This window comes from Spermophilus citellus (assembly GCF_964194105.1).
Source record: "Spermophilus citellus genome assembly, chromosome: 3".
In the NCBI taxonomy this organism is placed as follows: Eukaryota; Metazoa; Chordata; class Mammalia; order Rodentia; family Sciuridae; genus Spermophilus; species Spermophilus citellus.
The window spans coordinates 30856013-30881585 of NC_138184.1; the positions used below are offsets into that span (position 1 = coordinate 30856013).

Consider the following 25573-nt stretch of genomic DNA (forward strand, 5'->3'; position numbering starts at 1 on the left):
AACATAGAAATGACCAAGTTGATATCAGAGGATGACCTGCTCGTGATAAATTTTTCTTTACTTGAGGCAGGCTTTACTCACCTCATTTGGCCAACTAGGTCAATGTTAGGTCAGTGTCCACTTACTCCTCCTAAGGCTTTATGTGTCATCAGCATGAATGACATTCAGCAAGAGGAGGGGGTTTCAGAAGCAATTACTAGTGCTGGGTGGAATGGTGAACACCTGTAATCCCAGAGACTTGGAGGCTGAGGCAGGACGATTGCAAGTTTGAGGGCAGTCTTGACAATTTAGTGAGATCCTATCTCAAAATAAAAAATAAAAAAGGGCTGAGGATGTAGCTCAGTGGTAGAACACCCCTGGGTTCAATCCCCAGTACCAAAAGCAAACAAATAGACAATAAAACATATACATAACAGAACTACCGTAAACTCCAGACCAGCTATTCCAATTCATGTGGAGGACAAAGTGAGGGGTTAGGGGTTGGCTCCCTCCTGGGGTTACTGATTCTGTCCATTATTTCGAGAGATTTGTCTTCTTGTTCTCATCATGCATGGCTTCAATTCTCAGTCTTCACCTGACCCGAGATGGCTGTTAGATTTCCAGCCATCCTAATTATATTTCAGTTTTTATTAATGATCTATGCAATCCTGGTAAATTAAAGACCCTGATATTGGACACATATATTTTGCAAAAAATTTTAATCATATGTATCACAAGTATTTTTTGACAATTTATTATGTATTTGTTCTCAGATTGACTTTCTAACATGAAGACATTTTCTCTCTGAAGAGAATTTGAAGGTATTTTTTCCTTATTTGCTATACTAGTGTAGGTACAGGAACACTTCCTAGAATAAGTGACTTTTAATTCAAAAGTTTGTGTTCCCTGCACAAACCAGGTGAAGTGAGCAGGGAAGAGTGTTGCAAGCAGAAAGACCAGCAAAAGCTTCATCAGTCTTGCATGTTATTGTCCTTACCCATGTCAGCACATCCCTTCCACTCCCCTCTTGTCACTGACTGACTTATTGGGCTATTTGGAAAAAAAAAAAAGAATTTTTTTTTTTTTTAGTTGTAGATGGACACGATACCTTTGTTTTATTTATTTATTTTTATGTGGTGCTGAAGATCAAACCCAATGCCTCACACATGCTAGACAAGCACTCTACCATGGAGCCCAAGCCCCAGCTCTCTTAGGCTATTTTTGATCCCACACAGCTGGCTTGCCCCTGGCCCATTCTGGTTTTGACTCTTCTTTTCAACTTAGCTCTTTCCTCCTTTCAACTGGACTGTCTCAAGGTTTCAGTTTTTTAGCCCAAGGTGAGAGAATTTGCTGTGCTAGCTCAACCAGTCATAGATTGGCTGGGTAGGATGGAAGAATGGTGGTATAGGTTAGACAATATGAAATAAAATGATGTCACGTCTCCCTTTTTAGCAGGAGCTTGGAGTAGTTGTCTCCAATAAAAAAAAAGAGGGATGACTGACATTTATCATTCAGTGTGCTCCCACTTGCTCAGTCTTTATGTCAATGAAGGACTTTGGATGAACATTCACATATTGATCAGTGTATCAGGTGGCGTAGGCAAAGTTATGCTGTTTTACAAAATGATGCTAAATCTTCAATCGCTTAAAACAAATATTTTGTGAACATGGCATGGCCAGTGCTAACTGGCTTTGGCTCTGCTACAGTCCATATTTTGTACTTCCAGGATCCAAGCTTAAAGAGAGCCCTTATCTGAGACATGCTACTCACATGGTATAAAGGAAAATAGTAAGATGGTGGAACTGCATGACAGCTCTTGAAGCTTATGTTCGGATGTGGCATATCACTTCTATTCATATTCCACTGTCCAGAGCAATTTCATGGGCAAGTCTAAGGTCAAGGCTCCTCTTATTAGAAGAGGTAGTAAATATTTTGAACAAATATACATTCTTTCAGAGTTCATCACAGCCAGTATTAGTTCCATTTTGCAGGTGAGAAAACTAAAGCTTAAGAGGTAACTTGATCAAAGTCATAGGTTAACATAAGCTCTGTCTGGTTTCAGTGTATTTTTTCTTTTACAGTGTAGAGACATCTGGGATTATAGTTTATTTGGCTGTAAAACCACTTCTCATCGGTCCCAGAAATTTCTCCATGAATATTTCTAGAGCGAGACAGGAAAGGGCTCAGGCTGGGGAATTGCTCCCATGAGAACTACTTCTATTCCATCTACTAACTTTTTTTTTTTTTAAGAGAGAGAGAATTTTAATATTTATTTTTTAGTTTTCGGCGGACACAACACCTTTGTTTTTTGTATGTGGTGCTGAGGATCGAACCCGGGCCGCACGCATACCGGGCGAGCGCGCTACCGCTTGAGCCACATCCCCAGCCCCTCCATCTACTAACTTTTTAAACTGTTCAATTATTTAGCTGCTCTAGGGGTTTGTAGATGCTTTGGAAAGGGATCACTTATCATCTATCACCTTTGGTTTTGTGTTTTGTGTGTGTGTGTGTGTGTGTGTGTGTGTGTGTAGGCAGGAGTCCGAGCTCCTCAGAGCTTTTTTCCTAGGTAATTTTAGAAACTTCCAGATTGCAATGAATATTTATATTCAAAAAAATTATGAGTGGGGAGGAGACAGTGAAACTCATCTACTTTTGCTAAAGAGCAACACATTTGGATCGAGCAACAGAGTTGAAACCGAGTTGAAGTGCAGTCTATCTTGAGGGTTTTTTTTATACTTAGATTCCTTAAGTGTCTGTTCATTTCACTTGCCTTCCGTGTAGTCTCTTCGGTTTCACTCTCTGGTTTCCAAAAGTGCCTGGTGCAGTCTGGTAACAATGGGAGGTTTTGATTTGTTAATTTATATGTCCTTTAGGGAGGGGATTAATGTAGGCAAAGTGAGTTCCCAGGGTCACTGGATTTAAGGAAGCAGTTGCACGAACCTGAGAGTTCTTTCGTCTCACCAGTGTCCCTTAACCTGGTGTCCGTTATGCATTTTGCCCTCTTTGCGTGATAACACCCCAGGGGAGCTCACCTGCGAGAATCACCTGTCCTCCCCTCCCCCTCCAGATTGTAGGAGAACTCGGAGGGCCTCGCTGTCCTGTTACTTTGCTCTGCCCGTGAGGCCAATTTCCAGGTTACTGTGTACGTGTCAGTCCCCTGCTTGTGTGCGGAAGACAGCGAGAGGGAATGTGCTCGAGTCAGGCCGGGCGGGTCCATATCCGGGTGGACCGAGTGGGTGGGGTCGTCCCTCCTCCAGGTCCCGAGGTGGGTTGGGGGTGGGGAGTGACGCGCGGAGATTCCCTGACGCCCCTTCGGATCCGAGAGGGGGCGGCAGAAGGAACGCTAGGGCAACAGGGCGTGGATTTAGGGCGTGCCCACCTTGTCGATCGGCCCTGGGGAGCACCCCCCTCCACCTTCCCGAGCCTTAGCGGCCGCGGAGAAGCAAAAGGAGAGGAGGAAGCGGAGGAGGGCTGGCTGAGCCGGCCACCAGCTCCGAACTTGCCGGGGAAACTAGTGCTGAGGGAGGGAGGGGCCGGGCCCTGGCCGCGGCGGGAGGAGGGGCGGCCGCAGCTGCATCCAGCCCCGTTGGCTTCCTTCCCAGCTCTCCTTCGCCTCCTCCTCCTCTTCCTCCTGTATGAGTCAGGCATTTCCCGGGGATTTGGAGCAGCCACGCGCGGCCCGGGCGCCCGGAGCTGTAGCAGTAGCGGCAGCCGTCACCGCGGCGGGCACCCGCGTCCCGGGCGCGCAGGGACCATGGAGAGGGCGGCCCAGGGCGCAGACGGCGGCGGGGGCAGCAACAGCAGCAGCCGCAGCAGCAGCCGCGCCACCTCGGCGGGCTCCTCGCCCTCCTGCTCCCTGGCTGGCCGAGGGGTCTCCAGCCGATCGCCGGCGGCCGGGCTGGGCAGCGGGGGCAGTCGCAGCAGCCCGGGCTCGGTGGCCGCTAGCCCGTCCGGGGGAGGCAGCCGCAGGCGGGAGCCGGCGCTCGAGGGCGTGCTCAGCAAATACACCAACCTCCTCCAGGGCTGGCAGAACAGGTAACGCGCCCGCCGCCTGCGCCACCGCCCGCGCCACCGCGCGCCCCTCCCCGCGCTGCTCAGTGTGTGTTTGTGTGCGCGCGAGATGGTGCCACCCGCGATCGCGGTGCTGCCTCCGCACCGTGCCCTTTCTGAGTCCCTACTCCCTTCCAGGTGGGGTACCAGGATAGGGTGCGCCGGGGCCCCACCCTGGGACCGCACCGCAGTGGCGGGGAGGGAGGCGAGAGCCCTGGTTTTCTTCTGTGCTGGTACCTGCAGGGTCTGGAGTGACAGGAGGAGCGTGCTGGTTGATTCCCTTGCCCTGTCTGCCAGCAGTTTCCCGCACCCTTAAGAATGGCTGAGAAAGGCAGGCAGGGAAGGCGTGCTTTGTGCCCGGTTGAAACAGCACGTCTGGTCCTCCGGTCCGAGCACAGCAATTCTCCCCATAACGTAGTTTTAAACTTTGGTGTTTAAAAACAGCAGTGCCACCAACAGATCTTGCCACTTGTCTTTCTCAGTGTCCTCCGGCGGGCGTGTATACCCCTTCCTCAGTTGGCAGCTTCCAACCTCCAATCTCTGCAATGCAAGTTTCTTAAAATAAAGGAAAAAAAAAAAGGAAAAAAAAATCCAAAAGACCCTCTTCCCCTTTCAAAAATGGAATTTCTGTCGTTTAAATTATTATTTTTCCCTTTAGATGCCTTTTGAAGTTTCTTGCTCTCTCCCCTTTGGCCTCAAAATTGGGAAGCCTACTTATGGACAGACACATGGAAGGATGGGGATGTCAAGGAAAGGTGCTGCCTGGGTACTCGAGGTGATCTTAAATGTGTGGACTACAGTTGTGAGGAATAACTTAATAAGGATCAGATATGACACTACTCCTAATTTTTTTTAACTTGGTTTTTGAAAAACAAGCTGGAACAAAAACACAAATGCCATGCAAGGGCACTAGGGAGGTTCTTTGATGAGATCCTTTGACCTCCCTTCAATAGTCCATGGCTCTTAGCAGATTTGAATCACATCCTGCAAAGTCTTGCTTATCTCTGCTGGGTGGACCAGATTTTTTGGTTGTCTCTTCCTGGAAACTGGAAAGATTCAGATTGCTTCCAGCAGAAACAGCATGCTGTTTTACTTGAAACTCAGCTTGGAGGAAGAGGACTTTGGATGTATGGAAACTGAGTTGTTTCTCTGTTGATGTTCTAGATATAGTCAGAGTCACCTGGGTTTCCTGGGAGATGTGTTACTATGTTAGTAGAAACGGCACTTAACTTTTGAATTTTTTTTTTAATTTCTCAAAATAGTCTCAGTGTCTGCTCTTACCCCTTCCTTTCTCCCTTCAATTCTTGAAAGATGAAAAAGAATAGGTAGAGTGCGTAGGATGGGAGAGAGTTGAGATGACTAAGTCTGCTTTTGGTTCTTGGAAATTGTGTCTTGTTAATGACACCTCAAGCTACCCTGTCAGCAACAGCATTTTGTTGGTTTGTTGGGTAATCAATTTTAATTTTTTTTCTTCAGGTAGTTTATGAGGTCAACAGAGCATTAACCCTGGATTACAGTTGTTTTACTTGGTTGAATACAGTATTTTACCTTCAATGTGCATTAAAGGATTTTTTGTTTTGAGTGGATTTAAGAGGAATTGGAGTAATGTTCTTTTGGATAGCTTTTTTTCTTTTTGGTTCTGGGGATTGAAACCAGGGGCACTTTACCACAGAGCTATACCCCCAGCCCTTTATATTTGGAGACAGGGTCTGAATAAGTTGCTGAATCTGGCCTTGAATTTTCGATCCTCTTCTGCTTCCCTAGTAGTTTGGATTACAGGTGTTTACCACCATGCCTGGCACTTTTGCATAGTTCTAAACTTACTGTGGTGTTTAGATTGGAGGTAAGATTAAGAAGAAGCAAAATAGCCAGGTATAATGATCATGATGATAAAATACCTATCTTGTTGAAAGCTACCTAAGTAAAGTGCGATAATGGTATACTGCTGACCATGCCTACAGGAAGTCTTGTCTTCATTGAGTTTGAGTACTGTGATTTATAGCTGTCTGCCAATGTTTGTTCTTGCCACAGTGGACTCACCCATTTTCCAAGTCTCCCATTGACTGCAAAGGCATTGTGTGTAATGGTTAATGTCTCTGTGTTAGGGTCTATACCTCCCACATTGTGTTCTCTGAACTATGACTGAGCGTCCCTTAGTGGTCTGGAGAAGATTTATGATTACCCAGTGATCATATACTTCTTTCTCAAGGGGAAAAGGGAAATCTGCCTCCGTGAGAAGAAAGAGAGAGCGTGATAAAGACAGAAACCTTGACAATATATTCATTTGTTCAGAGGCCATTTTGTTGAGCATCTACTGTGTGCCAGGTTATGTTTTAGGAGCTGGAGTTACTCCAGAGAACAAAACCCGTGGGTGTATTCTTATGGAGGAAACTTCGAATTGACCAGTAGAGTGAGTCTACCACTCCTCTCATCCAGGAAAATGTCTTTGTGCAAACAGTTGGGCTAATTCATGCCACCTTTCTTTTGGAACTCACAGATTCTTCCTTTGGCAGTTCTTTTCAAATTACTTGCAAGTTAATGACAAGCCACCAGCCATAGAATTCTTGGTGAGTTCTCTAAGTTTCTGTGCCATTGATAATGCTCCTTACCAGCTTCTGGGACTTAACATCAGTCATGCATGACATGGTTTCTTTAAATTTTAAAACATGAACAAAAACACATTGATTGTGAAATTACAGTACCAGTCGCAGCTTATGGATAGGAGCATAAAGAGCCTTCGTCATCTTGATTATGTCAATGAAAAGAAAGTAAATGACTGTAGAACTTGCAGCCAACGAAAAAGTTAAAACAAAAAGCCAACATAAAATAAAATAAAATACAAGGATGGAACATAAGAAAGTCATGTTGGAGTTAACACACCAGTGTAGAAAAAACACAGGCCAGTGGTGTGCCCCAGTCTTTGAATGTCACCCGTGGAGTTTTTACACTGGTGTCCTCTTTCCTGCCCTTAAGTTGCTTTTTTTTTTTTTTAAAGAGAGAGGGAGAGGGAGAGAGAATTTTAATATTTATTTTTAAGTTTTCGGCGGACACAACATCTTTGTTTGTATGTGGTGCTGAGGATCGAACCCAGGCCGCACGCATGCCAGGCGAGCGCGCTACCTCTTGAGCCACATCCCCAGCCTTAAGTTGCTTTTCTAAAGCTTACATCTTAACATTCACCTGTATATTAGGCCTTAATTTATTTGTAGTACCCCCAACCTCATCAGCATGGCCTTAGGAAGGCAGTTAGGGCCAAACACAAGATAAATGACACAAAGAGAATTCATGGGCGAGAAAACTCATATTTTGGAATATACTCAGGAGAATGTGCACAGAATGCCTGGCTCACACACACGGGGTGAGACTGACCATGGCAGGAGGGAAACATGGTGGGAGGGTTTTGTCTAACTCATTCTTATACATATTTGAAGAAAACATTTTAGGTTTGCAGGATGGCCTTAAGGAGTAAATGCATCTAAACAAAGGAACAAAAACATTTAGGAAGTGTGTCAGGAAGGTTAAAAAAGGGGATGAGGAGATAAAGGAACCATTTTATGTGAGGATCTGGGTCTCCTGCTATTCACATTTTCATGTAGAATGCGCTCTTTCTCTCTCTCTCTCTCTCTCTCTCTCTCTCTCTCTCTCTCTCTCTCTCTCGGTACTTGGGATTGAACCCAGGGGCACTGGACACTGAACCACATCCCCAGCCCTTTATTTTTGGTTTTGACACAGGGTCTTGCTAAGCTGCTTAGGCCTCACAAAGTTGCTGAGGCTGGCCTTGAACTTGCAGTCCTCCTGCCCTCCTGAGCCTTTTGGGATTACAGGTGTTCGCCACTGTGCCTGGCTCTTGTTGAATGCTGTTTTATCACTCACCTGGTTTTCATATGGAGGGAATCAGGGAGAACAGACCTCCAGAACCTGGGAGGCAGGCTGTGCCAGGTTACACAGCACTTGGTGTGGGCCAGGCTAGGAATCTCAGACTGTGTTGTAGTTGCCAGAAGAATTTTGGACAGGGAGGTGACATGGTAATTGGTTCAAACTCTGGCTGCTGTGATGAGATTTTCAAGGGACCCTATGATGAGGCAGGGAGACCAGTGGTCTAGAGATGCTGAGACTTGGTTTTGGGGAGGAAAGAGAAATGAAGAGAAGGAATATATCTGAAATGGAGAGCATGGAAATTGCTATTAGATTGGATGTGAAGGTTTGGAAAGAGATGGTCAAAGATAACCCTTGAACTGGATGAGGTGGTGCATGCCTGTAATCCCAACAGCTCAGGAGTCTGAGGCAGGAGGATGGTGAGTTCAAAGCCAGCCTCAGCAAAAGCAAGGTACTAAGCAACTCAGTGAGACCCTATCTCTAAATAAAATACAAAATAGGGCTGAGGATGTGGGTCAGTGGTCAAGTGTCCCTAAGTTCAATCCCTGGTACTCTCCCCAGCCAAAAAAAAAAAAAAAAAAAAAGTATAACCGTTGAATTGCTGGCTTTAGACTGAGAGGTTGAGGTGTCTTTTGCAGAGGCAAAGATCACAAGAGAAAAATGTGTTTTGTGGATAGGATAAGGGACAACCAAGAGTTCTCTTTGGATTGTGTGCCTTGAGATGCCTACACCCAGTAGGAAATTGAACTCTCATTTGCCTTAAGGTTAATTTTAGTCACAAACCCAAATGGAACTACTTTGGGATTGCTCATAATGTCTGGTGTTTTGAGGAAATAATCTCTAACTGAATCTAGACATGTTATGTAAATATTTGACCTTCTTCTCTGCCATTCACTTTTTGTTATTTAGAGAAGAGGACACTATAAATATGGAGCCAGCCTCCAATTCTTTTTTGGGTGATTTGGTGGTCTTTTTGGGGGGATGCAAGAACTCTGTAAAATACTGAATGGCAAATCTTGACTAGGATAAGAAAGAGGTGTTGGCAAAAGGAAAAATCATCAGGCCACCAGGGGACATTTACTGGGGAGGAAGGGTCGTGTAGACTTTGATTTCAAATGTCAACGTCCACCCTTAGTGCATGTGTGACCTTGGGTCAGGTCCTTCATGTTCTATTCTGGAGAAAACCATGCTGCTCTTCTCAATAGCTCAGGTGTGGGGAGAAAATGAGACTACTGGTGTTTAAGGGACTGAGAATAGTACATAGCAAGAAACCAGAAATGGTAGCAATTATTGGATCTTTAATTTTTCTCTTCTTAAATGGATCCTTTCCATAAAATTCGTGTTTTTTTTTTTTTCTTGAGTGCTGTGGTTGCCCAGGGACCATATTAACCTAATTATTACAGAGTTCTTTGGGGGAGGAAATGATAACTTTGTTTTGAAGTAATCATTTTAAAACTTGGAAACAAATTACAGCTTCCCTTCCCCAGCCTGATATCCGTATCTCCCTTTCCACGTGACAAGCTCCATATTTTACTTATTTTTTTTTTCTTTACTAGATTGTAACTTCCCCGAGGACAGGGATTTTTTTCTGTCTCCTGGTCACTGCTATCTCCCATGTTGATTCAGTGTCTTAGTCTGTTTTCTGCTGCTATAACAAAACATTTGGGGCAAGGTAATTTATAAAGGAAAGAAGTTTAGTTGGCTCAGAGCTCTGGAGACTGGAAGTTCAAGATCTGGTGGCTGCATTTGGTGAGGGTCTTGTACTGAGTCATAATATGGTGGGAAGAAGGAAGGGCAGTCGGGCACCTACAGAAGAAACAGAACATGAAGGGCAGCCTGGCTTTATAATAGCTTTCTCTTATGGCAACTAATTCAATCACAAAAGGGCAAGAACTTGCTCCTTCCAGAATTAATCTAGTCTCCGGAGAATGGCAATAGTCCCTTCATGAGAGTGGATCCCTCATGCCCCAAACACCTCTTTAAAGTCCCATTATCTCTCAGCAATGTTACTCCAAAACATGAATTTTGGAGGGAACAAACTACATCCAAACCATGGTAGTAATATCATCTTATTAAGAGAAGTAATTAGGGGGCTGGGGATATGGCTCAAGCGGTAGCGCGCTCGTCTGGCATGCGTGCGGCCCGGGTTCGATCCTCAGCACCACATACCAACAAAGATGTTGTGTCCGCCGATAACTAAAAAATAAATATTAAAAATTCTCTCTCACTCTCTCCCTCTATCACTCTCTCTTTAAAAAAAAAAAAAGAGAAGTAATTAAGCCAACATTTAGTTCAGTTTTGGCCAATGCTAGCTATTATTAACATTATTACTATTATAATTATGCATACTATAATGAATAATATATTAATAGTAATAGTAAAATAATATAGTACATTATCATTAACATTAATATTGTAATTTTTGGCTTTGTACCTGTTTTTGCCAGCTTGTCCTTGCGTTAATAAGTATATCATTTGTCCTGCACTCTGTCCATTAGCCTGTGTCTTCTGGGTCAGAGATTCTGACTTTCCTTGTGACATGTCTATGCTGGCGTAGGGCCCACCCGCCCAGGTGGGCTGTTAGTGACCAAATATCCAGGGCTTGCTTTTGGCTCACCCTGGCTAACAACATGCTTTGAAAATGCAAGCGAGCGTCCTGTATTTGGGGGCTACTTGTCCCATTAAAAAAAAAGCCACTGGGGAGCAGCTGGGATGTGGGTGTGGCTCAGTGGTAAAGCACTTGCTTAGCATGCAATGCACAGAGCCTCTGCATTTGATCCCCAGTGTGCGCACAAATACACACACACACACACACACACACAAACACACGCACACGAGAAAAAGAAAGTCACTGGGGCATATATTAATTTTTTAAACCACGCTGAATTAAAATGAGTGTTTTTTGAGTATTCCAATATTTTTAGAGGTAATCGGCCATATCAGAGTTGAAGATCACTGCCCTGGGTTTTACTTTCTTGCCCGTGTGTACTTAGGAAGTATTTGCATCTTGCTGCCTGGGCTACCAGACTGTCCTGAGGCTGCGCACCAAAATCCTTTAGGGACATTGGATTGCTTCATGGACAGTAATAATAAAGGGATGTTGCCTAGGTTACAAAACAGCATATAATAAGATTTATTCACTTATGGTTTAAAATATTTATTGAGCACCTGCTTTGTATTAGCTACTCCCTGCAGGATTTGTCCTCTCTGACTTTTAAATGGTGTAAAAAATGTGTAGTAGAGGATATTTATCCCAAAATGATTACTCTGGTTTTTCTGGGATGGTGGGATGATGAGTGATTTTTTTTTCACTTTATTCTCTTTTTTTGTTGTATGGTAAACTTGCATCTCTTTTGCAGTTTGAGAAAGTTGTTGAGAAAAAACAAAGTCATGCTTTTTTTTTTTTTACATCGTCTCTGTGTAAGTGGTGGCATACATTTGAAGTCTAACATACATTTAGAAAAGGATACAAATCAGGAGCAAACACAGGCCAGTGAATTTTTCACAAAGGAGCACACCCAGATCTAGAAATGGCAGCCAACACCTGCCACCCGTGCTGTCCCTTAACGGCCACTGCCCCATACTGTCCACCCTCTCCACTGAAACAGCATGGATTGGTTTGGCCTCTCTTTGAATTAGTTTTGTAGCATACAGTATGTGACCCGTGTGATCGTTCATGTCTGGATTCTTTCTTTGAACATGTTTGTGAGGCTCGTCTGTGTTTCTGGGTATAATTGTGAGGCCTGGTCTTTGAGGATATGAGTAATTCTCAGTTTGGGGTGCTTCTGCATAGTGCTGCCGTGGATATTCTCATGCATGTATTTTGGAGACAAGAAGTGTTCATTTCTGTAGGTGTGCAACCTAGGAGTGGAAATACTGGGGTCCAGTGTTTCCACTGTGCAGCTTCGTAGATACTGCCTGGGAGCTTTCCACAGTGGTCTGATTCGTTTATACTCCCACCAGGAGTATGAGAGAGTTCTGGGCGCTCTCCATTCTTATCCACCCTTGACAGATTTCTTTGTTTTCATTTTAGCCATTTGATGGGAGAGTGGTGGTATCTCCTTGTGATATAAAACCTGCCTTTTCCTTGATGACTGATGACGTTGAGCAACTTTTCACGTGTCGATTGGCCATTGGGACGTCATGTCTCGTGAGGTGCTCTTTGAGCCCTTTGCCTACCTGTCAACTGGCTGTCTGCCTTTTTCTTAGTGAATCTTAAGTATTTTTAAAATTTATTTGGTACTGGGGATTGACCCAGGGATACTCTATCACTGAGCCACATCCCTAGTCCTTCTAATTTTTTATTTTGAGAGAGGTTCTTGCTAAGTAGCTGAGGGTCTCACTAAGTTGCTGACGCTGACCTTGAACCTGTGACCCTTCTGCCTCAGCCTCCTAAGTTGCTGGGATTACAGGTGTGCACCACCACATGTGTTTTCTTTAGGCATTCTTTATATATTCTGGAACCAGTTCTTTTTGGTATGTGCACATGTGGGCGTGGTATGTGCACATATGGGCACCTCATATACAGAGAAAGCAGGTCGTTTCCTCTATCTGTGGTTTGCAATTTTATCTCTTACTAGTGTGTTTGCTTCTTCTTCTTCTTTTTTTGGGGGTGGTGGTGGTGGTTTCTGGGTATAAAACCTAGGTTGCTCAACCATGGAGCTACATTCCTGGTCCTTTTTTATAATTTATTATTTTGAGACAGAGTCTTGCTAAGTTGCTAAGGCTGGCCTCAAACTTGCCATTCTCCTGTCTCAGCCTCCCAAGTCACTGAGATTACCAGCATGCTCCAGCATGCTCTAGCACACCCAGCTTCTTCCTAGTGTCTTGATAAACACAAATTGTGAATTTTCCTATAGCCACATTATTCAGTTTCTTCCTTTTGTGATTTGTTTTCCCTGACTCCCGTTTAGGAAATCTTTGCTTACTATCCCTGTGAATGAAGATATTTTTTTCCGATATTTTCTTCCAGAAAAGAAACTGGATTTTGTTATTTTGAATATTTATTAGAAGTTTGAGTTGACAGAGGGGTAACATGGACCACTGGCCAAAGCTATCCGAGTAGTTAGGGCTTCTAGTCCCTATCAGTTCTGTGTGGCTGCTACGACAAATGACCACAAACTTGGTGGCTTAAAGCAACACACATTTATTCTCTCAGTTCTGCAGGCCAGAAGTGTCAAGCAGTTTTACTGGGCCACAGTCAAGGTGTTGGCAGAACAAAATATTGGCACTCCTCCTGGAGACTTTAAGGGAAAAGCTTTCTCCAGTTCCTGGTGGCTGCCGCCGGTCCTTGGCTTGTAAGAGCATCACCTCTGTCTTTGCCTCAGCACATCCCTTGGGTGCCTTCTGTGTGTGCCAAGCCTCCTTCTGCCTCCCTCTTAGGAGAGCTCCTGTGATTGCATTTAGGGCCCACCCAGATAATCCAGGATGATCTTCCCATCTCAAGATCCTTAATCACATCTGCCACATGCCAGAGTCTTTGCCGTATAAGGCAATGTTTATAGGTTCCAGGGATTAGGATCTGGGCATCTTGGGGGTGGAGGGCATTATTCAGATTCCCACATGGTAGTTGTAAGCTGGTTGTTAAGATCTCTGCCTTCTTTCCTTTCCTCGTCCCCGTTTCCCACCCTTCAGTGGTTGCCATGGTGACAGGCATCTCTTCCTTGGGAGGGCCCACAGAGCTGTCATGACTGTTAGTGGGCTTGCTAAGAAGGGTTGGTGGACTCATTCATCTCTGTCTACTAGACAGACAGACCCCTTGGGCAAATGCAAGGTACGTAATATTGTCAGGCAAATTGTTTCTAATGCCAGCCAATAAGCCTAATTTCCTTTTAATGGGCAAATCAGAGTTTCTTTGGGGTTTCTTTAAATACTGTTGAGCAACCACACTTAGACATGTACGTGAAATAATTCACGTTTTCCATTTTATCATCAGAATGACTCACTAATTAACCTGACGACTTTCCTTACAGGTAACGATCAACATGAAATAAGTGCTCAGGTCTTAAGTGTTTGGACAGTGGTTTAGTAAGTGCTCAGGTCTTTAGTGTTTGGACAGTGGTTTATGTCAGGTAACCACTGCCCCAAAAGGCACAGAATATTTCTACTTTCCTCCCTGCCTGGTACTTTATTTGGGCTTCACTCCATCCAGCGGTCTTCCGTCTGCAATCCCTTCTGATTTCTGTTACTGTGAATTGGTTTTGTCTGTTCTTGCATTTCATGTAAATGGAACCACACAGAATATCTGTTTTGGAGTCTGGTTTATTTAGCTCAGCATAACCTTCTGAGATGCATCGTGTTGCTCTGCCCATCAGTAGTATATAATTTTTTTTTTTTGTTATTGAGTGGTAGTGTATCCTGCGGATATACATAATATTTTTATCCATTCACCTGTGGATGGACATTTGGGTTGTTTCCAGTTTGGGGCTATTATAAATAAAACTGCTGTCTGTGTGCAGGTCTTTGTGTGGACATATGCTTTTATTTCTCTTGGGTAAACACCTGGGATTGGAATTGCTGGGTCATAGGATAGGTGCATCCTATGTAAAAAGGGGCCGGCTCTTTTCCACAGTGGCTGAACCCAGTGGCAGGGTACAGGTGGATGGATTGTGCCCCACTCTGGCCAATTTTGGAAAGCAGGGGGCTGCCTGTTCCTCAGGCCAGTTGCAGTGTTTCCTCAGAGGGTCCATGGGCAGGAGCTCAGGCTGGTGCAGTTGGGTGGACCTCCTTCGAGTTCCAGCTTTGCCCCTTTTTGCTAAGTGACCTTGAGCAAGTTGTCTAACTCCCTAGGCCTTGGTCTCCTCATCCATAAAAGATACTAACTTTGTAGCCTTGCGAGGCTCCAATAGGCTCCAGTCCAGGCCTGGTGCTTGGCGTGTAGTAAGTTGTGTTAGTCAGCATTTCATTGCTATGACCAAAATACCTGACAAGAACAACTTAGAAGAGGGGAAGAGTTATTCTGCCTCACTGTTTCAGAAGTTTCAGTCCATGGTCAGCAGACTCCATTGTTTTGGGCCTGAAGTGAGGCAGAACAGCATGGCGGAAGGGCATCGTGGAGGGAAACTGCTCCTCATATGGAAGCTGGAAAGCAGAGAGAGCAAGAGAGAGGAAGGGGTCAGAGAGAAGATAAACCCTTCCGGGTCACAGCCTCCAGTGACCTGCTTCCTCCCACAAGGTCCCCCCCTCCAATAGTCCATCCACCTCTCAATGGACAAATCCACTGAGGAGGTCAGAGCCCTCAGGGTCCTAAGTTATTTGAGGGTTCACATTTTCAGAAGTCATTGTCTGTAGAAGGCCAGCTCCAATCTTTGGGGCTCGAGGTGAGACAGAACTGCATGGAGGAAGAGTGTGGCAGAGGGAAGCAGCTCACATGATGATCAGGGAGCAGAGAGACAGGTCTCCAATTCCCAGGTACAAATATACACCCCAAAAACCATGTCCCCAATTCTCACCTCCTCCAGCCACACCCACCACTTCAGTTACCACTCAGTTAATCCCCATCAGGGAATTAATCCACTCATTGGACTCTCATAACCCAATCACTTCTCCTCTGAACTTTCTTGCGTTGTCTCACATGTGAGCTTTTGGGGGGCACCTCACATCCATACCATAACTACCCACCTCTGAATACATGGTGCTTTGGGGAACATTCCAGATCCAAACTGTAGCATTGGTTCTCAGCAGACATTTGTGGATCGAGAGTCTTGTGTTAGACAAGCCAGTGAGTATATATGTCTTTGTGGGACTAGGGTATGTACGAATGGGCAGATCGGTTTAGATTTAGCAACTCTGCAGGTGTTTAGCTGTTCCTCCCATGAGTGAGGACCCAGGTGACCGAAGTGCTTTGGTTTGCACAGTAGAAGGCCATCTCTGCTGCCTAGCTTGAGATTCCTCACAGTCAGCTTGTGGACAGTCATCTGAGGACTCTGGGAAGAAAGAAGCAATTTGGGTCTTTGTGTCCTGAAAGAAGGTTGCAATGATTGTGTCGGAAACACGGGAGGCTTTTTGCATTTCTTCTGGCTCCCATTGATGTGATTTGGGGCCAGGCCAAGTCTGAATTAAAAAGAAAACAGTCCAGAATTTGATTTTTGGTAACCCAGACTGGATTGAATGTGGTTACAGCCCAGAAGGAAAGTGCTTTATTTGTGTCCCTTGCCATGATATCAGTAACAACGATAAAATTAGGGAACGTTCTACAGGACTTTGTATGGCAGTTCTGTTCATTGAAGGTCAGAGAAAGCCTTTGAGCCATGAATAACTTTTTCTTCTTGTGTTGTAGTATTAAGGGGGACTATTTATGTTTTTGTGTGGTTTTGTCCCTTTCTATAAATATATCAATGGAAATATAAAAAGGTGAAAGGCAATCTGCATCTTTTTTTTTTTTTTTTTTGGGAGGTACCAGTTTTTAGTGACTCTTTTCTGTGATTTTATGTATCTATCTGTGAGACTGTCACTTGGCCCACATGAGGCCACAGGTACCCTGGGCTCTGAGCATGGTGGAATTGGAGGCTCTGCCTGGGCCTGTGTTCAGGGGAGTTAGTAGATGAGGTGAACAATACCGATTACCCCCAACTTGTCTCCATGGTGGTCAGTCCATTGGGGTGTTGGTGGGCTGCTAATAATGTAATGAAATGCACCCCAACAGTTCCCTGGGCCTTCGGGCTGTAAAGTCCACTCTGAACACAATGGAGGAAGCGCAAGGTCCTGAGCAAGCTGCAGCATCCTCTGTTGCACACACTCCTCTTTGCACGTAAAGAGGCCTGATGCAGTGCTGATACCCCATGTATGTCCTGTGTGCCTTTTGTGTGTGAGCCAAATGCCATGTGAGAATCTGGGAACAACAGAGGACAAAGGCCCAGATCCTGCCTTGAGGCGCTTACTGAGCCCAGTCCATAACAGGGGAGGGCAGACTTTTGCAGGATAGGAAAGCGTTGACACCTGATGGGCAATATGGTTTCTGTGGTGCTATGCAATCCTCCCCTTGAAAACAAGTGGGAGCAGAGGTGTTCCAATAAAACTTTATTTGTAAAAACAGGCAGTGGGCTGTGTACAGCCTGTGGGACACTTAGATCATTAAAAGACTAGGAATGGAGCCGGCCTTCTACAGACTGACTGACCCAGCCTTACCACAACTGGGCATTTATCCTGAAGAATTCAAGTCATCAATACCACAGGGATCTATGCATACCCGTGTTTGTAGCAGCACAATTCACAACAGCCAAACTGTGGAACCAGCCTAGGTGTCCATCCACGGATGAATGAATAAAGAAAATGTGATGTGTGTACACTATGGAATCTTATTCAGCCATAAAGAAGAATGAAATCGTGTCATTTGCAAGAAAATGGGTGGATCTGGAGAGCATTATGTTAAGCAAAATAAGCCAAACTCAGAAGGTCAAGGGTTGCATGTTTTTGCTCCCTGGTAAAAGCTAGAGAGAAAAAAGAAAAACAAAGGGGAGGGGTGGGAGGATCTCATGAAAATAGAAGGGACGAGTTAGAGGATGGAGGGAAGGGAAAGGAGAAGTACTGGGAATAAATTGACCAAATTATGTGCATATATGAATATGTGAAAATGAATCCTGCCATTGTCTATTATAATAATGCACCACCAAAAAAAAAAAAAAAGAATAACCCCAGTACCCCTAATGCAGGTAATTGAGGTGGCCTGTTGTGCTGGCTAAGAGATTAGACTCAGGTCCAATAAATTCCCTGTGTTTGAATCTCGGCTCTGCTCTATACCTGTGTGAGTTCAAATGAGCTATTTAACCTCCCCGTATGTCAGTTTCCTAACGTGTAAAATGGGAGCAACATAGTGTCTGTGTCCTAGAGTTGTTGGGATGAACTGAACACTGGCACTGGGAGAGCAGCCGTGAGGTGAAGAACCTTCTAGAATGTTCTGGAATGTTGATGAGAGGCGCTCATTCCTGCAGACGGCTTGAGGAGGGCTTCCTGGCAGAAGGTTTTGTGAGTGTAATGGTTTGGAGGCATGAAAGGAGGAGATGGGTTTGGTGTGGCCAGGTTGTAGGTTGTGTGTGGGGTGGCCAGAGAAGAGACAATGATGGGTGGACCAGGCTGGAAAAGGCTCCCGGGAACACTGGTCATAACATGTCCACATTACCATAGGGAATGTTGGCCCTTGCAATATTTGTGAACCTAGGAAGCATTAGGCACTTTATATTATTTTTCAACTTAATCCTTAAAATGAGAGTGGGGATGTCATAGAACTAATCAGTTTCCTTTTCTTCTATAGTCACAGAACTCCAATTCTTAGATGATATGTGACTGTCTAAAATAAAACTATATTCACACCCTGTCTCCTCCTTACAGGTAGAGATGGCCATGAGATTATATTTTGGATGTAAGCAAAGTTGTTTTATGGTGTTTTCCTGGAATTTTCTTCTGTCGCTTCCAATTTTTTACCTATCCTCTTAGAATACAGACATGATGACAGAAACTAGAATACAGACATGACGGCAGGAATTTGAGCAGCCATCTTGAACCTTGAGGTGACTGGAATGAAGGCCATCGAGACAGAAGAAACCTGGTCTCTGAGACTTTGTGGATCAGAGCCATTGCACAGATCGTGGGCCTAACAACTGGAATTTTCCATGGGGAGTGGGGAATGTTTCTTTTATAAGCATCTATTCACAGATCTAATCTCAGTGGATACAGGAATTCTGTTTTACAATAAAGAAACAGGTCTTGAGGGGCTGGGGATGTGGCTCAGTGGTAGAGTGCTCGCTCGCCTAGCATGCACGAGGCACTGGGTTCAATCCTCAGCACCACATAAATGTAAAATAAAGATATTGTGTCCACCTAAAACTTAAGAATAAATATTTTTTAAAAATAGAAAGAGGTCTTGAGTGACATAGAGTGCATAGTTGATAAGTTGTAAGAAATAAAAAAAAAAAAAAAAGTTGTGGAGCCAGGATTTGTCTGACTAATGGTTTTTCTTTTCACTACTCTAAGAACTTGGACACCTACCCCCTCATTTTACAGATGAGATGACTTAGCCTCAGGATAGACCAGTACCAGCTCATTCCACAGCAAGATGATTAATATTCTGTTTTTTTCTCTCTCTCTTTCTGTTTCTCTCTCTAGCCAGAGCCTTCCAAAAGAAGTAGGTGATTTAATGAGCAGAATGGCTTTACTGTGGGCAGGTGATGGTTGGTGGTCTGAGTGTTCCTTGGACCCCCTTGGACCCTTGGTCTCCTTGGACTCCCTTGCTGGCTCTTGCCTTCTCTGGGCTGCCGCTCTGTACCTTCTCTTGCCTGCCTTGGCTTTCTTTGCACTTGGGCTCCTGGGGGCTGGATGAGGAGGCTTTTAGGCCCTGTGACAATTTGTAGGCACTGACGGATGAATGTTGGCTTTATGCAGAGGCCCTTTCCCAGATCATGAAGCATTGTAGACTTTTCTGAGACAGGGAGATGTGTTTGCGAATGCACTTGGCTTTGGGATTCTTGTGAATTTGAGTTCTGCCCTATTATTAATACCTTAAAAATGGGCCTCCTGACCCTGCTCTGCTCACCAGGCCGCTCAGGACTTTCCTGTACACTCATTGCAGTGGATTCATTTAGTATATTGGTCCAGAAAAAGTTGAAGAGGGCAAAAGTCTAGTTGTGGGGGCTGGGGTTGTGGCTCAGGGGTAAAGAGCTTGCCTAGCATGTGCAAGGCCCTGGATTCGATCCTCAGCACCACATATAAATAAGTAAAAAAAAATAAAGTAAATAAAGAAAAATAAATAAAGGTATTGTGTCCAACTACAACTAAAAAATAAATATTAAAATAAAAAGCCTAGTTGGTGCTAGTAATGGCTGTTGAGAGCGCCCTGCTGGATGTTTATTATATACGTTTCATGTTGATGCCACTCTTTACTCTAGCAAATCACTTTTGTGGTAATTTTTATTAGCTTGGCTAATGTGTGCCTTATTCCTTTTTATGATAAGTCTGCAGCTGATACCTTGGCCTAAAGTGCATCGTAACACTATTATGGTCACTTGGTTAATTCGGGAGTTTCCTGTAACTGAAATTGTTCTGTCCAATGTCAGTTTTCACGATTCCTTTGGAGTCAGCCAAAATGCAGAAAATAGTATTAGGAAGCCCAAACTGCACAATTCGTTCTCATTTTAAATAACAGGATAGGCCATTTTTATGGATTGAACATAAAGATATGCTTCAGAAAAAAAAAAAAAACAAAACAACACAAAACAACCTTTGTATCAAAGACAGAGGACTCGAGGCTGGGGACATACCTCTAGCTCAGTTGGTAGAGCGCTTGCTTCACATGCACAAGGCCCTGCGGTCAATCCCCAACACCAAAAAAAAAAAAAAAAAAAGGACTCAACTCATGTTTGTGAAATCAAGTTTAAGTCTGGATGAAGTTTTTTTTTTTTTTTTTTTTTTTTTTTTTTAAACAGAGCATGACCTAACTTGGATGAAAACTAAATTGCAGTTCTTTGTGTTGTGGAATTGTCTGAATTTTTGTTTATCTAAAGGCTTGCTTTCTTTTCCTTTCTTGCATTGTAGTGTTATTGTTATTTTTAGTGCTTTTTGGGCTTTGTTTATTTCCGTCTTTATTTTTGCTTTGTTTCATTAGTTTAAAACTTTACAATTCCTTTGGGGAGCAACTAAATGTAACTCGTTATCTGAAGTTTTCTTTCCCTGTCAATGACATTATTTTGAAGATGGGCAACGTGCTTAGTATAAGTTCTGTAGATTAGATAACAGGACAGCGTTCATGTTGATTACTTGATTGCAATATTTGTACCCTGAACTATTCAGAGGTTTAAAGGCACCATATGTCGACAACTTACTCTTAAGTGGTTCCAGGAAAAATAAATACATACAGAGAACATGATAAAGCAACTGTGGCCAAATGTTATGAGTTTTTTTTTTTAGTAGAAAATAGATCTGTGTATTACTGTCACTTCTCTGTGAACTGGAAATTATATTAAAAACTTAACAACAACAACAAAAAGCCTGTGGTACTTGCAGTATATTCCTGCCTGAATGTAGCCTATCTGTAATGAATTGATGATTGGCCTCAACTCTAGTCTTCTAAAGTGGCCACTGAGGCCCCTGTTCTGTAGGCCCCTTCAGACAGGTTTGGAAGATGCCCAGGTGTGGTAGAAATGATTCTTAGACAATTCCAGACGTTAACTACAGTGGAATTGACTGAGTTTTTTAGTGCCTACGAGCAATTGTCCATTAAACTAGGTAAAGCCAGCATATTTGCAGCTTATGAAGGGACCATTAAACCCGAGGCTTGGGAGATTTGTGCATTTATCCCTTCTCTGTTTAGTTGTTTTCTCTTACATAACCCTCCACTGGGTTTTCGTCTGAAAATGGGATGAAGGGGGAAGTATATTGCTTGTTTTTGCCTTGCTGCAACATGGGAAAATCTGACTGAACTATCTTTTATACTCGATTTTAAACCCATAACTTCATTCTGTGGCTGTATTATCTAGAATGTGGTGTTAGTTTTATCATTGCTAGTAAAACGTTTCTGGACACAGAGGGTCAATGGAACGTGACTTTGGAATTTTCCAGGGGTGGTGGGCCAATTTCTTCACCTTTTTTGTGGGCGGAGGGACTGAAGATTGAACTCAAGGGCGCTCGACCACTGAGCCACATCCCCAGCTCTATTTTGTATTTTATTTAGAGACAGGGTCTCACTGAGTTGCTTGGTGCCTCGCTTTTGCTGAGGCTGGCCTTGAACTCTGGATCCTCCTGTCTCAGCTGGGATTACAGGCATGTGCCATGGCGCCCAGCTTAATGGGCCAGAGCAGCTCCCGTGTACCTGGTGGCCTTATCCTTGTAGGGCTGCAGGATGAAGACTCTGGGGCTTGAGGCCACAGCAAGTTCTGGCTTGCCCATCAAGCTGGCAGGTATTCCCAGGGAACTGTAGTTCAGTTGCCCCCTGGCCTCCCAGGGTCTCGGTGTTGCATGCGTCTTTGCCATCAGCGATGCCACCTTTTAGCGGGGATCTTGCTTTTTTTCTTTTCTTTTTGTTTTGAGATGCAGTATCACTGTGTTGCCCAGGCTGTCCTTGAACTCTGGGGCTCAAGTGATCCTCCTGCCTCAGCCTCCTGAGTAGCTGGGACTACACTCCCATGTGCTCTTTTCTTGAGGCTGAGGCAGGAGAATCTTGAGTTCAAAGCCAGCCTCAGCAACGTAGTGAGGACTAAGTAACTCAATGAGACCCTGTCTCTAAATAAACTATAAAAAAGGGCTGGAGATGTGGCTCAGTGGTTAAGCACCCCTGGGTTCAGTCTCCGGTACCAAAACCAAACCAAACCAAACAAAAAAAACACCAGAGTCCTGTTTGTCTCTTTGTGCTCTGATACCCCATTTGTGTGTTCTTGATGGGTCTGGGCATTATGAGCATTTGTTTATTTTATTTATTTTTGAGGTGGTACCAGGGATTGAACTCAGGGGCACTTGACCACTGAGCCACATCCCCAGCCCTATTTTCTATTTTATTTAGTGACATGGTCTCACTGAGTTGCTTAGCACCTTGCCATTGCTGAGGTTGGCTTTGAACTTGAGATTCTTCTATCTCAGCCTCCTGAGCCGCTGGGATTACAGGCTCATTGTGAGCTTTTGTATTCACCAGGCAGGTAGAGGTCAGTGCACAGGGCTTCTTTGCTATGAATGGCTGCTCAGAAAGGACCAGATTTTTTTTTTTTTTTTTTTTTGGCACTGGGGATTAAACCCAGGGGTGCTCAACCACTGAGTCCCATTGTTAGCCCCCCCCCCCCCCTTTTAAATTTTATTTAGAGACTGTGTCTCATGAAGTTGCTTAGGGCTTTGCTAAGTTGCTGAGGCTGCTTTGAACTTGTGATCCTCCTGCCTCAGCCTCCCAAGCTGCTAGGATTACAGATGTGTACCATCACACCTGGCCAGATGGCCCTTTCTTGTTTTATAACCTGTTATATTTTGGATCTGAAATGTCCCCAAAGGCTATGTAGTAAAGTCTTGCTTGCCAGCCTGTAGTGCTATTGGGACATGGTCCACATTTAGGAGGTGGGGCCTAGTGGTAGGTATTTAGATTAGGAAAATATTTCTTTTCTAATAAAAACGTTTAGTGTTATGAATTTCACTCTCAGCGCTACTTTGGTTGCCCTTACCAATTTTGATAGATTGTGTTTTCATTTTAGTTTGGGTCAAAAAATTTTCATATTTCCTTTGAGAATTCTCCTTGACCCATGAATTATTTAGAAGTGTATTAAAGTCCAAGTGTTTGCCAGTTTTCTTACTATGGCTAGATAATATATTTTTGTACCATTTTAGTTCCTTTTGTTTTGCTGAGTATTGCTTTATGAACTTTGCTGTGTTCTGTCTTGGTGAACATTCCGTGTGTACTTGGGAAGAATATGCATTTGGTTGCCATTGCACGAACTGTTCTTGTAAATGTCACTTAGGTCCAGTTGGTTGAAGGTGTCATTCAGTTCTATAGCCTCATTTTTTCAAAAAATTGAATTTTAGAATTTTGGATCTGGGCTCTGAGAAGAAAGTACAACTCCTGCTCATATCAAGTCAGTGGAATTCAGATTTTCCCCTGACTTATTTTGAATTTTCCTTAATATCACTGCAGGCTGTCAATCAAATGATAGTCTTGGACCAGTTGGGTGGTGAACACCTGCAATCCCAGCGGCTCTGGAGGCTGAGGCAGGAAGATTGAGAGTTCAAAGCCAGCCTCAACAACGGTGAGGCGCTAAGCAATTCAGTGAGACCCTGTCTCTAAGTAAAATACAAAATAGGGCTGGGGATGTGGCTCAGTGGCCAAGTGCCCCTGAGTTCAATCCCTCATAACCACCCCCCAAAAAATGATGGGTCATGGGGACTTGGTCCTCATTCATTTTTTTGGTAAGCATTAAGTAACTCAGGACAGATGCTGTTAGTTTTTTTATTTTTTAAGGTATTTTACCTGGCATCTGCTGTTATTATAGGCAAACTCCTGAAAAATCTGCTTCAGGCTCACCTGGAAATGCTGTGCTGGATACCTTACCAAACTCCAATTCAGATTTCATATAAACATATTGTTGACCTCATGTAAAGATTGATATGAAGAACTATGTATTGGTTCTAATGAGTGGGTGGTTGGTGACCAAAGGGGTTCTAACACCATTGCTCACCCCTTAAGAGTGCCGGGTAGACTGTCATTGGAAAGATCTGCCTCACACACCATAGGAACTGTTAGACCACCAAGGCTCACCCACCTCCTTTTGAAGAGGGAGATTTATTTATATCCCCTGAGACTTCTACTCTTTGTGTAGATATGCAAAATCTTCCATATTTGGAGCCTCTTTTGGGGACAGGGTGGAACCCACCCAAGCCACATCTGTGGAAGATGGGCCAATTAGAGGCTTTGGGCCAATTAGGTCAGACCTGACCTAGCTCATATCCGACCTGGAGTCAGCTTTTGTTCTCTTGATGGTAACATTTTGCTCTCCTTCCTTTACCAGCCTATGTTCTTGATGATTACAGACCATGCATGTTGATTCCTGGCGTGGTGGTGGTGGTGGAAACAGTTCAATCCTTGGGTCTAAAGTGCAGATATAGGCACAGGACATAGGGGGGTGTACAACATATCTGTTGCCTTAATATTCCATGAGTGGATGTTTTGGGGAAGAAAATCTAGAGAGGACTGGGCACAGCAGTGCTCATCTGTCATCCCAGCAACTTGAGAGACTGAGGCAGGAGGATCGCAATTTTGAGGCCAGCCTTAACAACTTAGTGAGACACTGTCTCAAAATAAAATAATAAAAAAGGGGGCTGTAGTTCAGTGGTAGAGGGCCTCAGTTAAATCCCAGTGTCTTCCTGCCCACACACAAAGGTCTGGAAAGTCTCCTTAGGGGACAGATAATGGTGAAAACTGAGGATGCTCAGAGAGGTACTAATCAGGAGGGTTATGGATTTAGAACAGCTTCTAATGGGGAGGGTGTGGAACGTGATGCTACTGAATTTTATTACAAGACATATTTTTATCTAAGCTCTTCAGTGACTATAGAACAAAAATAAATAGGATCAAAGTGAGTCATGGAAAAAGGTTAAATGTGAGATAGTTATTGGTGTCAGCTTCCTTAAAGAACTTCAAGGTCATGAGATGCTCCTTCTCTCTGGGATCCTTCAGGAAAGGCCCCGTGGGGGGTGTCTCTGCAGGTGGTATCTCCTGCTGTTGTCTCCAGTTCACTTGGTGGTTGAGGGGGTGAGCTTTTGAGTCACCGTGCACCCCCTGCCTCCCGTTGTTTGGACCCTCGGCAGTGGTTGAGGGTAGACCACCCTTGGCAGTGGTTGAGTGTGGACTGTACCTTAATAATACTACTCAATCAGTGTTAAACTGCCAGAAATTGATAATGATACTGTCGTTATATAAGAAAATGTACTTGGAAAGTACCTGATGAAATATGTAGGGATTAAAGGAGATGACTCCAATTCATTCTTAAATGGCTCAAGAAAAAACTTTTTATAAGGAGAGAGGGAATGGGAAGGGGAGGGGAGAAGAGAGGGGCGGGAGATAGGGGAAGGGAAGGGGAGGAGGTGGATGGAGGAAAGAAGGGGAGAGATGGTCAGAGCCCATATAAAGCAAACGTGTCAAAACATCAATAATGATTGAGTCTGGATGAAGGTATATAGAGGAGTTCTTTGTAATATTTTTGTCATTCTT

General features: G+C 44.0%; 1 protein-coding gene across 2 annotated transcripts in view; it reads left to right on the forward strand.

Moving 5' to 3' along the window:
• The first annotated feature begins 3242 nt into the window (after positions 1-3242).
• Positions 3243-25573, forward strand: part of OSBPL10 (oxysterol binding protein like 10) — a 283487-nt gene continuing 261156 nt past the window's right edge. The window contains exon 1 of one of the 2 annotated variants that reach the window (XM_081283103.1): positions 3243-4014. In XM_081283103.1, the coding sequence (XP_081139229.1) occupies positions 3734-4014 (281 nt within the window). In that variant the 5' untranslated portion in view covers positions 3243-3733. The remainder of the gene's footprint in view (positions 4015-25573) is intronic. The other variant, XM_081283102.1, reaches the window with a different exon arrangement.